Source organism: Chelonoidis abingdonii, chromosome 7 (genome assembly GCF_003597395.2).
Source record: "Chelonoidis abingdonii isolate Lonesome George chromosome 7, CheloAbing_2.0, whole genome shotgun sequence".
Taxonomy (NCBI): Eukaryota; Metazoa; Chordata; order Testudines; family Testudinidae; genus Chelonoidis; species Chelonoidis abingdonii.
The window spans coordinates 60,050,046-60,065,539 of record NC_133775.1 but is presented as its reverse complement, the minus strand read 5'-3'; the positions used below and the strand labels follow the sequence as shown (position 1 = coordinate 60,065,539).

General features: G+C 47.4%; 1 protein-coding gene across 3 annotated transcripts in view; it reads right to left on the bottom strand.

The window, feature by feature from the left end:
* ASTN1 (astrotactin 1) overlaps nucleotides 1-8,305 on the bottom strand; it is a 192,362-nt gene extending 184,057 nt beyond the window's left edge. For all 3 annotated transcript variants that reach the window (XM_032804803.2, XM_032804804.2, XM_075067914.1), the window contains exon 1: nucleotides 7,749-8,305. In XM_032804803.2, coding sequence (XP_032660694.1) covers nucleotides 7,749-8,037 — 289 coding nt within the window. In that variant the 5' untranslated portion in view covers nucleotides 8,038-8,305. The remainder of the gene's footprint in view (nucleotides 1-7,748) is intronic.
* Between the last annotated feature and the right edge of the window lie 7,189 nt (nucleotides 8,306-15,494).

Below are 15,494 nucleotides of genomic sequence, written 5' to 3'. Positions count from 1 at the left end.
CCTTCCTGGGATCCGAAAAAGGGGTTTGAATTTGGGTTGGGCAGTGTCAGCGTTTACCAAGCCAAGGACAGAGAAAAGCTGTAACCTTGGCAGTTTACTACCAGCCTGAAGTGGCCAGTATTCATTTTTTAAATCCTAGCGGGCCCCCACCTTCTGCACTTGAAGTGCCAGAGTGGGGAATCAGCCTTGACAGTTCCTAAGTACATGGCCTTGCATTTTTAAATTTCATGCCATTTCTATTACTCCACTTTTCAAGGTTGTCCAGATCTTCTTGTATGATAGTCCAGTCCTCCTCAATACTGGCAATCCCTCCCAACTTTGTGTCATCTGCAAATTTTATTAGCACACTCCCATTGTGTGTGTCAAGGTCCTGAATGAAAATGTTAAATAAGATTGGTCCCCAGACCGATCCCTGAGGAATTCCACTAGCAACCTCCCTCCAGCCTCACAGTTCATCCTTCAGTATGACTCGTTGTGACTCCAATCTAAAGCATGGGATAACAAATTACTCATACAGAGTCCCCTGAAGGTCACCACACCAAGGTGGGCAGTGAGTTAACACCAAAAGAATCCTCGGCAAGAATGCTGCCCTTGCCCTCCCAAGAGAGGACTGTTAATATCAGTGCCTTGGATGATCGTAACAGCACAGTACAGCAAGAGAAAGGCCATCTGTGAAACACCCATGACCTAAGCCCCTGAAGGCTGTATGGGTCAGAACCAACACCCAGCACAGAAGTAATGTGTTCTCTGCACCAAGCCTAGCTTAACAAACAGGCCAGCTCGGTCTGCACTAGCCGCAAAGCCCAGATGGCTTTGAGGAGGATCCCTGTGTGAAGCATGTTGCAGTGACCCTGCCTCAAGGTGACACAGGCATAGCTTACTGCCCTGATGTTCAAACAAGGATGCAACATCCTTGCCAAGCACAGCTAGTATAAAGCACTCCAGGCAACTGCTATACCCCAGGAATCCAGTAACAGCCAGGGAGCCAGCAAGATCCCTAGGATTGTGTAGCTTATAGTTATAGGTATTTGCTAGGTGAGGCACATGTAGAAGGCCTCAAGGCCTGTAAGACAACAGCTTAGCCAAACTAATTAAGGCATAAGGCCCCAAAAGCCTTAGCATAAGTAGTTCACCAAGAGTCACCCTACAGAAGGGTTTCTCAACTTGTGAGTCAGGACTCAAAACTGGGTTGCCAGCATGTTTCAAAGGATTGCATAGCAGCTCCTGTCCCACAGGGCTGGCTGGGCTCACCTCCCTGTTCCAGGCACTGAAACCTCTGGGGTCCCAGCATCACTCAGGTTTGGCCCAGCTGCCATGACGATGGGAGTCCAGGTAGACTGGATTTCAGTGAGTAGAACTGCAACCCCATGAGCCAAGTCACAGCTCCACTCACACACATTTGGTCCAGTCATGGGGTCAGGGCCTATCCTGAGTGACACTGCAACCCCAGAGGTTGTAACGCCCAGAGCAGAGAGCCAAGCCCAACCAGCCCCACAGCAGAGGAGCTGCAGGAGCCACCTCTGTGGGGTGAGTGTCGGGTAGGACCCAATCTGGACCCAAGCCACCCAGAGCCTCCACCCCCAGACTATTTACTGGGTCATGACAGGCCATAAACATTTACAAATGGGTCCAGAGCCCAAAAAAGGTGAAGAACCACTACCCTAGACAGATGCTGTAACAACTAAACTGCTGGTAGGTAACCACAAGATGCTAGTTTATAGCAGCTGACTGACCACAAGAATGCCATGGTAACTAACTGAAAAATATACCAATAAGCTTGAGGCAAAAGGATTAATAGCCTATGGGAGAAGGCACCCCAACATTGGTAGGGCGAGGACACACAAATAAGGAAAGGGACTGAAACCCCAACTGAATATCGTTAGACATAGTAGCATCAGCGTAACACATTATAAAAGTTACATCCCAGCCTGTGTGCTTAGAGAGAAAGAGATGTAGCTCTTGGAGATGCCAGGATAACAACCACTGGTGATGGTGATGTTGGCAAGGCAAAAGATAACTAACACATCAGGTTGTTTTGCTAGGGATGGTGTAAGTATATAGATGCTCAGCCCATTCTGTATCATCTCTACCTGCCTTACTGGGATGGAGTATTTGTGAATTTGCTAACTCTATTAATAAAATTATTATAAATATATTGAGAGTCTTGCAACTGTGCGCATCAGGGCTCCCAACTGAACAGTAATTCTGATAATATTGGGCCTGATTTCTGCATGCAGAATTCATGTTCCTCACAGATTTCTTTGCTTTCTAGCAGAAAAATGACTTTCTAAAAGGGAAGCAAAGGGAAGCTACAAGACCAGTAACACACCTCTCCCCAGCACTACAAGCGCATCGTTTCAGGCACCTGGAGCAGCTGGCGGAGAGGTAAATCACTGGTTCTTAGCACAGTGACTATCTACTGGTCCACACTGCCTCTAATACTGCCGCTCACTCTGCTTCTTCCTGGCAATCTTCCACCCACACACAAGGGAGATTCAAAAGAGTGATAACTGTACGTAGACAGGGTCAGTGTCAAGAGATGGTTTTCTTCTTGAGCAAGTACCAGCCGATCCATCCTCTGAAAGAAGTTGGCATCAATCGGGCATTGACAATCCACTCCAACAGCCGCCCCAACATCTACCTCCCTGTTGACTTTGGTCACCAGACAAGCGAGACATGGATAAAATCATGTGTTCTAACATACAGGGTGTCCAGCACACCAGTGAGCACCAGCAACTGACACTCAGGCAGAGATTTGGGGCCTGATCCTCAATTGGTGCAAGTCAGCATACTGACATCAAAGGATCAACAGCCACTTATGCCAGCTGAGATTCTGTCCCTCTGTATCTGTCCCCTCAAGAAACAACTTCACTGCACCTGGGGCAGCCAGCTCTGTCTGGATCAAAGTGATCTCACCAGCAAACAATGCCTCACAGTAAGAAACACCTGACTGTCATTGGCTTCATCCAAGCCCCATTCACTATATTATTCCCCACCCAGAATAGTTCCAATGACAAGGATTTCATGATGATTGTGGCAAAAGCCCCCAGGCTTCATATGTCATACGTTGCAGTCATTCCAGTTTTGAGCATGAACCCAGCCTCCAGTGATGCAGCCAACTCCCGTACTGCTTCACTGCTCACAAGATTATCTTCACACTATTGCGCATGTGGTCCCAAAGGTTAATATTTTTTCCCCTTCTGATTACTAGTGCAAGACCAGAGCTTGGAGAAGTCCATGGCTCCTAAAGTCCTTCTGTCCTCCTAAGTGTTCCTAACCCTAGAGTCCACGACATACTTGACCTTAAAGTCACATCAATCTGATTACTATCTTCCTTCCCCACCCACTTCAACATGATCATAGCAGCCAGCCTCTGAGAGTTCAGCATATTTGAAAGCTTGGATGGGGTCAGCCACCCCTTGGTCTAGGAGTGCATTTTTGACACTTGGCAGAAGATAGAATAAGGCAAGTAGCAGAGCTCAGGCTAGTGTCATGTTCAATCCTGGTACATTATAAGAAGAGCCATCAACATTCCAGTAGGAGAGAGTGAAAGCTCATGTAAACACAACCCAATAAGTCACATTACCAGGGAGGTACCACTCCTCCCACATCACACTCATGACCCCGAATAGATGTTTTTCACATGAAGAATGGTGCCATCGCCATTTAGCTGCCCAGTCTACACAACCAAGGCGAGATTTACTAATCCTATCCCATGATTCAGAAAGGCCTCAATTTTAAGGCCTGAAGACACCACTGTGATCATCCAGCAGAACCTCATGCATACACAGGCCATTGAGTTTCACCCAGTTCTTCCTGTTAACTCTTGAACACAAATCTACAGTAGACAGACCCTTGCAAACACTATCTTCTCAGGCCCTTTTCTCCCACTTACTGATACCCCAGAAGGGAACTGGTGGGAATGGGGGGTAGCCTACCCCCAAGAAACTTAGGCCAGAATGTTCAAAAGTAGGCCTTGATTTTGAGGGACACCATTTTGGGGTAATCAATTTGAGACAGCTGAAAGGAGGCTGATTCTCCAAGGTCCCAAGCCTTGACACGCCCCTATGAAGCCACCAGGAGGCAATATTGCCATTACTCAATAATGGGTGTGGGGATGATTTATTGAGCACTGCTAATGTGCTCAGCACTGTACAGACACAGTAGAAAACACAGAGCTTACAGTCTAAAACAAACACAGGGCAGCATAGAGCAGTGTCTATGAAGCAACCCATGCCTGGATGGGCCAAACTGCCAGAGAGGCCGGAATTACATTAAGATGATCTCCTTCTAGACAAGAGGCACTGCAGCATGGAAGAGGAAACCACATCAAGAAAAAGCTACTTCTAGCCTCTGCCTTCAAGGCCCTTCACCATTGAGCCCCATCCCAACTTTCAAATCCAAGGCCAGCGCCTCACCGCATAGCGCCATTGCCTTCTAATCCAATGCTCAACATGTGGGGATCTGATTTCTTAGGGCAACGCTGACCCCTGCTTCCCCAATCACTCTGCCAACGCCAGCCTCAACTGCCCACTCACTTGACTTCCTCACAGACGCCCCCACGCTTTCTCTCATGCCTCCCTCCACACATGGGAACGAATGCCCTGCAGGCCACAGTTCGCAAAGCCTCCCCCTTACTCTCTCTTCAATCCCTCCTTAAAACCTACCTCTGCCTGGATGCCGTGGCAAAGCCAGTGACTACCTGTGGCTATCGAGACCCCTGGGAGTCCTGTCATAGGCAGACGCACCTCTCTCTTCTGTTACTTTGCTCTCCCAGCCCTGTTCATTCATCTGCCATCTATTGTCAGAACTGGAGTCTGCAAGTTCTTTTGGGCAGTGACTGCATATCCAGCGCCTTGTTCAGCAGGGCCCTGATCCCTGACGGGAGTCCTTCAGGCCTGCAGTAAACGAACACCAAGGCAGAATGGCTACACATCAACCTATTTGTGTGGCTCCTGTTTTCACAAAGGCTCCTAGGTCCTGGAACTGAAGTGGTTTCTATCAAATACAGGGTTTACAGTTTGGTTGGGTGGCTCTCAGCACCCCCACTACATAAATTATTCCAGAGCCCCTGCAGAGGTTTGGCATATGCACTAAACACCCTGCAGGACTACGGTCGATTTCAAGATTCCTCCAGACACACACACACACCCTCCCAGGATAGAGAATGGCAGATCCCGATGAACCTGCGTGTCGGTATGTGCGAACAGGAAGCCAGAGGAGGAGCCATAAGGTGCTGACAGCAACTGCCCATAGCAATTACCCCTGATGTAACCCCACTGAAACCCACTGAGTTACACCAAGGGTGGATTTGGCCCCATGTGATTGCTTGCCCAGCTAGCACAGGCGGTGGCTGCTGCTGCTGCAAGTTGCCATAGCAACTCTATTAGGCCTTTCTGCAGCCGGCAGCAGCATTGCACAGAGGTGCCCAGCGCACAGCCGCTGGTTTCTGCGCTTGGGCCGTGCACATAGAATCCTGCATGGGAGATGCCAGCCTATAGGAAAGGCTTTTGGGTGTTGAAACGGGGGCAGGGTGACCACATTCCCATTTGACATCCCACTCTCCCAGGCTTCCTTTGAGGCACTGTGCATACAGGATTTCCAGCACAATGCACTGGGCATGCTCACCGTGTGCATGACACAGATCCAGCCTCTCCTAGCCCCTGGCGCACACATTCCATGGCTCCAAAAGCATCACCTGCATAGTAACGCATCTTTACAAAGGCACCATTGAGCAACCTCAGTGGCCTAATGCTGTATTCAGAAACATCATACAAAGCAGGAATTACCCCGGCGCTTCCATTTCAGCACCAGATGGGCCAGAACCCCACTAATGAGTGTTGTGGGGCCCCACTGCATCCCCACATAGCAGGCATCTCCCCAGACCTCAAGGATTAGGGATTGCCAGTCACATTCATCCCAATCCCATCAAAGAATACTGCAACCAGTGTCAAATCTACAGGAGTGTATTCTTCTGCCCACCAAACCCTCCCACCCATTCCCTTCCCCCTACATGGCTTCAGCAGCTGGACTGGATGGAGGAGTTCTGCATGCAAGAAATGAAACTCCTGGGGGTGGAGAGAAAGACTGTAATGAGAAGGACACAGCCAAGCTGGATCAATATACTAATCCTGCATGCAGCATGTGTGTGGCCGTATTTTTTCTGGACTGGGGAAGGCTATTAATGAGGATAGAGAACTGTGGAGTGGCAGACAAAGCATATGAAAAAATCTATGTCCATGGACCTCTGTTTTGGAAGATGATAGATATATGGGGGAGGGGCAATAGACACTATGCTGTAGCATTGTTGGACAAGTGAACTTGGCATAAGGAAGGGGAACTGTGGGTGGCTGCTTGGATGCAGGTGTCAGAAAGATGATGCCACTGTTTTGCAAACTTGGTGTATTTTGCATGCAGGAGGCAAGATGCAAGTGGAAGCATGTGATGAAGCTGATGCTGAAGTCTGATGGATGGGTGAGTTTTGCAGGCAGGAGGCCACGGGCGTGCTGATGTTTGGAGTCTGATCCCGGTAATGAAGATGATACCATAGTTGTACTGGGTGGGCGAGTTTTACATGCTGGAAGTGATGGGAGTGGGGCACTCTGGAGGGGTTTCATAAAGCGAATGAAACAGATTACATGGACAAGCAAATTCGGCCTGGCATGCAGGAAACGAAGTGTAAGTGGTTGCATTAACATGGCAGGAAGCACATATAGGATATACAAAGCCAAGGCCTAAGTCATATCTTCCACCAGCATAAATCAGGAGTAAATCCATTGGAGTCAATGGAGATACAGGTTATACACCAGTGTATAAACAAGACCAGCGTTAGGCCGTGGAAATCAACAGATATTGACAGATGAATTCCGCTTTTAGTAGGTAAAGCGCATAGAACTCTTTGGCCAGAGCACAGACATGGACTAGAGAGCATGTGACCGTGTGGGTGGATATGGGAGTCTTGCATGAGGGCTGCACATGTGCATACACGGTATTTGGGTGCAAAGAAGACACAGAGAAAAAAGCCTTGATGGGAAATAAGGTGCCTGTGGATATTTTTCCACCATGTTATAAAAGGAATGAATCTGGTTAGTTGAATATATAATAGAAACCACTCTAACCTGAATGTAGCTACCTGGAGGAAGAGGAGTGTTATTCAGAGGGCACACTGGCCTGCATGGTACAATGTGGAGGAGGAGCAGTGTGGGTGAAGCTTTTGGCTGAATTAATATGGATGACACATGCAAGAGGTCCCATGGATGTGGCCATTTCGGGGTGCAGGCTGGGTGCATGGCTGCATGCCAGAAGGGATGTCCATGTGAGGCTGCAAGATGCATGGCTGCTGGATACAAGAGGATATGCACATGGCTATGGGGGTGCAGCCTGCTGGCCAGGGGTGCATGGCTGCTTTGTGTAGGAAAGGCCGTGCATGTGGCCCTCTGGGGGCACAGGATACATGTGGGCTACGTATGTGGCTCTTTGGGGGTGCTGCCTGCTGTCCAGACCAGGTGCCTGGCTGCTGCCTGCAGGAGGAGCCATGCATGTGGCCCTCTCGGGGTGTGGGGTGCATGGCTACTGCGTGCAACAAGGGGCCCTGCCAGTCACTATCTGGGGGTGCAGAGTGCATGGCTGCTGCATGCAGGAGGGGCTCTGCCTATCACTATCTGGGGGTGCAGGGTGTGTGGCTGCTGCATGCAGGAGGGGCCCTGCCTGTCGCTATGTGGGGGGCCGCTGGCAGCCCCAGGACTCACCCAGCACAAAGTAGGGCAGCTCCGTGTTCTCCAGATCATCCACCACCACCATCTCCCCGGGGAAGTCGTTGCGCACCGAGAAGAGCAGCTTGGGCTCCGAGGCCGAGGGGCTGTGCATGATGCTCAGGTCGTTCTCCCGCAGGAAGGGCAGCGCCGACACCGTGATGCTCTTGAGCTTGCACTCCAGCTCCTTGGACGGGTCCCCGTCCGCCTCCGCGGGCCCGGCAGCGGCAGCCGGGAGCCAGCAGCAGCAGCAGGCAAGCAGGGCGGAGAGCCGGGCTAAAGCCATCTTGAGCCCGATCCGCCTTCCCTCCCTTCCCAGCGCTGAGAGGGGGCGGGGGGAAGAGCCCTGCTCGGCAGGGCCGAGATGCAGCTTGCTGGGCAAGGCTCCGGCTCGGATGCACCCCCCGCCGCTGGGTTCCTTTGTTCGCAGGCTGAGTGCACGGGAAGGAGCGCGGTGGATTTCACAGAAGCAGCTGTGCCTCCGAGCCGGCTGCGAGCGCTGCTGCCTTTCTCCTCCTGTGCATCCTCTCCCCAGCGCTCGCTCGCTCACGCTCTGCTATCCACCTGCCTTGCAATGTTGGCGGTTGCTTTCATTCCCCCCCGCCCCATTACACATTGCAAATGCAAAGATCTGACCCCCACCCCTGCACTCTCCAGAGGGGGCAACCGAGCAGTGCCTTAAAGCACAGGCTGAGAGCAGAGGCTTTTGATCTTGGATTATCATCTCCAGTGCAAAAATTTCCAGCGTCTCCTGTTTATACCTCTGCTTTTCTCTCACCCTCCCCTAATTTGCTAGATCACCTGCACACACACCCAAAAGTGCAGCTCCAGGTTGGTTTCTGGTTGAGGGGTATAAAAATGCCATCATAAAAAGAAATGTGGTGGCAGTTTCATTTAAGCAGGGCAGGAGACTGGCAGAGTGCACACCAAAAATGGGAAGTTTCTGCCCATCTCCAGATCATTGCAGTTCACCTTTCAAAAGGAACATTGCCAGCTGCCTTAGGCACCTGCAACCACTTTGCAATCAGCAAAGTTGGGCAGGGCAATGCAGAGTTTGGCTGAATGTGGTGTGAAAGAATCATATGGGTGAAATAAGTCAACCCCAGCCATGCCAAGGGTAGAATGCCATAATAAGCTGTTAACTAATCTTTACAAAAGCTCTGTAAAGCATGTCGGGACAGATCCAGCTCTCACTAAAATCAGTGGACAAATTCCATTCCCTTCAATGGAAAGTGGAGGGGGCCTTGTTTCCTCTAGAGCTTGGGATTTTAGCAATCAGCTGTTAAAAGAATACTCTTAAGCAAGGGATATTTTTGGTGTGCAACTCTGTTTTGTAGTGCGTGTATTCAAACTACAGGCATCCAAATAGATATTCCCTGATGCCTTAAGCAGCATACCTCTCAAAGTCGACTGTCCCTCATTACATCCTTACCTAGGAGCCATTCCTCATCTGAGAACCAGGGTAACATTCTCAAAAGCACCTCCATGACTAAAACCCATTGTCAAAAGTGACTTATGCCCAGATCCTCAAAAGTATTTACGGCATCTAACTGCCATCAATTTCAAGAACCGAGACACCTAAATACTTTTGAGGACCTGGGCCATTGGCTATTAGGGCCAGATTTTTAAAAGTATGTAGGCACCTTAAAATAGGCCCCTAGTGGGATTTTCAGAGACAGCTAAGTCCGTTAGGCACTTAATTATGCAGGAGGTCAGAGCAGATGATCACAGTGGTCCCTTCCGGCCTTGGAATCTATGGAAGTTAGGAGCCTAAATACCTCTGAGGACCTAAGCCTAAATCACTTTTGAAAATGGGCTTAGCTTCTATGTCACTTAGGAGCATTTGAAACTGATCAGATCTAATGGCCAGTATCCTCTGCTTGTAAACAATTGACATCACAAAGAAAGAATCACAAAAGGAAGTTACTAGCAGTGCTATGTTTGAACATTTCCTTAGATGGGCAGAGGGAGTGTAAAGGGATACTGCCACCTCAAAGTCTGATCAGTTTTTAACAATGAGTTCACCGTAGTTTCAGAAGCTTCACCTGCTTCCAAGTCTCCAACATTGGTGGTTTCAGCACTTTGGAAACTCCAGATAGTACTAATTGCTGCCACCCATCTCTTCAGCAGCACCAGTTATTGCAAGCACATCAAACCTGTCCTCTGCTCTCTACACTGGCTTCCCAGAGAATAGTGAGTCGAGCTCAAGGTCTTAGTGGTTAATTTTTGATTATGTCTATTACTGTAGGATGTCAGAGCCTCATGGCCCAGGACCTCGTTATGCTACGTGCTGTACAAACAGAACAAAAAGACAGTCCCCGCCTCCAAAGAACTCACTGTCTAGGTACTTTATCTTGCAGGTGCTCAGTGGCTTGGGCCCATCATATCTAAAAGAGCCTAAAGCTCCAGGATGAAGAGAGCTCCACTCCTCTGACACCAGGGAACTCTCTACCACTAAAGTAAAGTTCAGCTGTGCAGGAGACAGGTCTTTCTTGGGGGCTGGTCTGAGACCCTGGAAGGAATGCCCCCAGCAGTTACAGACCATCTCAGAGCTCCTCACCATCCGCTCCTAGTGCAGGTCTCACTTCTTCAACCTGCCTCCTCCAGTATAATCAAAAGCAGTCAGTGTACTCTTAAAAAGAATGAACCACATATGACAGATGTTAGTCATGGCGCTTCACGCCCAGCTGGAAGGCGCTCAGATACAATGGTGATGAACAGAGCTTAATTTGCTATGAAAGAGGTTCTGGGGCTTAAGCAATTAGGTGCTGTGCTCAAGCAATTGTATTACTTTCATAACTGATGCAGCAAGCCCAGAGGTGCCAGGCTCAGCTCTGGCACAAATTAAGCACTGGTGATGAGGGCGGTATGAGAAGAGAAGAGAAAGCTCTGCCCTCGCGTAGACTGGGCTCCAAAAGTTTGCCAGTGTTTTAAAAACTTTGCCATCTAATCCTGCTGAGAGCAGATCTACCCAGTTTAAAACACTTGGTGCTGCCAGTGCCTGCCCTTAACTAGTTTTCCCACAGCTGCTATCTACAGTGGAGCTAAACTTGCAGTAGCAAAGGTGGGTAACTTTAGGAAGAAAATCCCAGACAATGTCAAACTTCTGCCAAGCACACAAAGTGAAAAATGGAATATAACATTCTTCTCTAATCTCTTTCATTATTTATAATAATCGTCCCCATAACAATACAGCAGCGGGGAAAAGATTTCCAGAGAGAAATGGGATGTTAGGTACCATCAACCCTAAAAACCTGGGCTCAAAGGCAAAACTCACATTGCCTTCAGTGGGACTAGCATTTCACCCCCACAGCTTGGTCTGAAATTGATTAATATCAGAGCTAGTCACATGTTTTGGTTTTAATTTTGATGACATTTCAAAATAATAATAAAAAAATAAACAGGGACATTGCTGATGAATTTTTTTTGCAACATTCCACCCACCTTTTGTTTTTCAACTGGCTATAAAGTGGTCAATTCTTTTTTTTATTGTTCAAAATTTTTAATTTTGAAAAAAGGAAATATTTTGGAAAAATTGTTGTGATTTTTCTTCTCTTTTTTGGAACTAGCTATAGTAGAAACAAAATCTGCGGTGAATAGTATGAGATTGGAGAGGGGGGAAATTCTATTTTTTTCAATTTCGTATCACCCATTTGATTGTGTTTTGTGCATAGTCACCTTCCCTGTTTCCCCTCTATATTCTGTTATGTTTTGATCCTGCAAAGTCTTACACACCTGCTTAACATGAACCAGGTGAGTGGTCCCATCCCATTGACTGGGATGTAAATGAAGTGAGGCCTGGTTTGCACTTGAAAGATATAATTATGTTGGCTAGGACTGTGATTTGATTTTTTTTTTTTTTTGGTAGCAAAATCATACAAGCCCTAGTATAGAGGCATTTATTCTGATATAAAGGCATCTTATACCCATATGGTTATTCCCTTTCCCACATGGGACTAGTATGCCGGTATAAATTAAGTTTATACTGATGTAACTGCATCCACACCAGGGGATTTCTATCACTTTAATTGTGCTGGTAAAGTTAAAATAGTACAACTTTCTTGTGTAGACAAGGCTGAAGTACGTGAGTGCTTGTAGGATCAAGACCAAAGATTCCTCCATTGTTTGTGTGGTTCTTCTACACAAGAAGAAGGAAGAGAAAACCATTCTTTAAAAAGAGGAATGTCATTCTAAAACCACAAAAATTGGCAGGCGGTTGAGGGGGACATGTGGCCTATGAAATTGCATTGAACTCACGTTTTAAAATGGATTAAATTTCAAGTTGGTGGCCTCCCATTAATATGTAACAACACAGCTAAAGACTAGAGCAGTACCCTTTGTATAATGACATGAATAATAAATACAAATGAATAAATGAACATAACAGCAAATCCTGCATCCGTTATGCCTTTGTAACTCCCAATGCTGACTGCTAGAAACTTTAGACATTTGGCATCTGCCTTGCCAACCTCATTAATCATTTAAGTGAAATCAACGGTATATATTTACAAGGATTAAGTTTTAAACAATAACCAAAACAAGCCTTTGCATCTGTAACTTTTGTGCATGTGATGCTAACACAATCATAACTGGATGGGGTTAAAGAATTGTAATTGGGAAAAATTAACCTGTTGCCTTAATCATAGGTTCCAAGGCAAGCCAGGACCATTGTGATCATCTAGTATGGCCTCCTGTATAACACAGGCCAGAGGACTTCCCCAAAATGGTTCCTAGGGCATATCTTTTTGAAAGCATCCAATCTTAACTTAAAATTTGTCAGTGATGGAGAATCCACCACCACAGTCCTTGGTAAATTGTTCTGATGGTTAATTAGCCTCACTGTTAAAATGTTACACCTTATTTCCAGTTGGGATTGTTCAGTGATGTTGTTGATTGCTCTTGTTTGACGTGGCCTATTTATTTATCTAGCAGCTAGGAAGTTAGTGGGGACTACTAAGGGGTAAATAAGAGCACAGTATGGGGAGGAATAGCTCAGTGGTTCAAGCATTGGCCTGCTAAATCCAGGGTAGTGAGTTAAATTCTTAAGGAGGCCACTTAGGGATCTGGGGCAAAAATCTGTCTGGGGATTGATCTTGCTTTGAGGGGAGGATTGGATTAGATGACCTCCTGAGGTCCCTTCCAACCCTGATATTCTATGATATTGAAGGAGCCAGATCCTCAGCTGGCATAAATTGCTAGGGCTCCCCAGGGAGCAATTTACCCTAGCTGGATCTATGACAATTTCCCCCCAGCTGAGGCTAAGACCCAGAGCAATTATTTTTAAGTACTGACAGAGCAAGCAACAGAGAGTCCTGTGGCACCTTATAGACTAACAGATGTATTGGAGCATAAGCTTTCATGGGTGAATACCCACTTCATCAGACTCATGCTCCAATATGTCTGTTAGTCTATAAGGTGCCACAGGACTCTTTGTTGCTTTTTACAGATCCAGACTAACACGGCTACCCCTCTGATACAAGAGCAAGCCAGTTTGTTTTGTTCATTGCAACAGGAGAATATTGTGTGCAATTCTGGTCTCCTGTGTTTCAGAAAGATGAATTCAAACTGGAACAGGTGCAGAGAAGGGCTACGAGGATGATCTGAGGAATGGAAAATCTGCCTTATGAGAGGAGACTCAAAGAGCTTGGCTAGTTTAGCTGAATCAAAAGAAGGCTGAGGGGAGAGATGATTGCTGTCTAAAAATACATCAGAGGGTCAAATACCAGGGAGGGAAGAGGAGTTATTTAAATAAAATGCCAATGGCCATCAATAAGTTTAGGCTTCAGATTAGATGGTTTCTAACCATCAGAGGAATGAAGTTCTGGAACAACCTTCCAAGGGGAACAGTGGGGCAAAAAAACTAACTGGCTTTAAGACTGAGCTTGATAAGCATATGGAGAGGATGGTATGATGAGACGGCCTACAGTGGCATCTGGCCCATCTATGACTGCTAGCAGCAAATATCCCCACTGGCCAGTGATGGGGCACTAGATGAGGAGGGCTCTGAGTGACTACTGTGAATTCTTTCCCAGGTGTGTGGCTGGTGGGTCTTGCCATCATGCTCAGGGTCTAACTGATCACCATATTTGGGGTTGGGAAGGGATTTTCCACCAATCAGATGGGCAGAGACCCTGCGGTATTTTTTGCCTTTCTCCGCAGCATGGGGCATGGGTCACTTGCTGGTTTGAACTGGAGTAAATGGTGGATTCTCTGTAATTTGAATCCTTTCAATCATAGTTTGAGAACTTCAGTAACTCAGCCAGAGGTTCTGGGTCTATTAGAGGAGTGGGTGGATGAGGTTCTGTGGCCTGCAATGTGCAGGAAGTTAGACTAGATGATCACAGTGGTCCCTTCTGGCCTTAAAGTCTGTGAGATTGAAGGCTGGAATTGTCCCTTTGGGAGCACATATTTCTCCATTACCATAGTTTTGTGAACCAATTCGCTACTCATATGGCACAATGTATTCTCCAGGGAGCTTCTAAAGTGATTCTTGCCACCAAGATGCTGCACCACAAGTAAAAGCTGTCAAATAAATAGCCGTGTCTCTGTCCCCAAGGTGCTTCTCCATTAGAAACTAAACCAGTCACAGGACAGAACAAGCACGTTGTGACCTCTGGTCATTCTGGCTGGAAGATCTCTGTACACAATAATGATAATTTGTTCTTATGTTTACATTTCATTGAGAGATCTTAGAGTCTTTACAGGGTAAGGTGAGTAGCATTATCAGATGGGGAAACTGAGGCATGGAGCAAGGACATGATTTGCCCACGTTCGCACAGTAGGCCAGTGGCACAGCCAGAAATAGAAATCAAGTCTCCTGAGTCCCAGGCCAATGTCCTACTCATTGATACATGACGACTCCCCTCTCAGTGTGGAGATACCACCAATAAGGTAATCCAGGTAGGAAGACTTCACTAAAGAAGGAGGCAAAGAAGGGGACATGGGAGATGGGAGGCAGGAGATTGCTCCAATAAGACGTGTTATGAAAGAAGGTGTGAAGACAAGACCAATTGAAGGACACCCAAGAAGAAGGATGCTCACTCATCTCATGTGATTTAAAATTTCCTGTTCTATTATTTTCCTTGTGTCCCTCCGTCAATATCTCATAGTCATGGCATGCTGAACAGGATGAATAGTTGGTCTTGACATTATCCTGTGACTCATTATTTGTAGCCAACCACTTAACAGGACAATGTGCAGAGCCTCTGCTCAAGAGCTCACAGTCTGGGGCCTGGTCTACACTGCGGGGGGGCGGGGGGAGGAGATCGATCTAAGATACGCAACTTCAGATATGAGAATAGCGTAGCTGAAGTCGACATATCTTAGATCAACTTAGATTGACTTACTTCGCGTCTTCGTGGCACGGGATCGATGTCCGCTGCTCCCCCATCGGCTCTGCTTCCGCCTGTCGTCCTGGTGGAGTTGCGGAGTCGATGGGGAGCGCGTTCAGGGATCCATGTATTGCGTCTAGATGAGATACATCAATCCCTGATAGATCGATCGGGAGTAGTGTAGACATACCCTGGGATTTTCAAAGGTGATGGAGGTGCCCAGTTCCCATTAAGGTTAATGAAGGCAATGGAGCTGCCTTCAGGCTAACAGCCAGTCACTCTCTGGAAGATGAACTAAATGGAAAATGCTCAGTCAGTGAGCAGCCACTCACCTTCTGGAGCCTGTTGTCAGCTCTGCCATGTGCTTTATTTGGCAGCCAAACGAGGGGAAACACCTGTCTGGAGTCAGTGC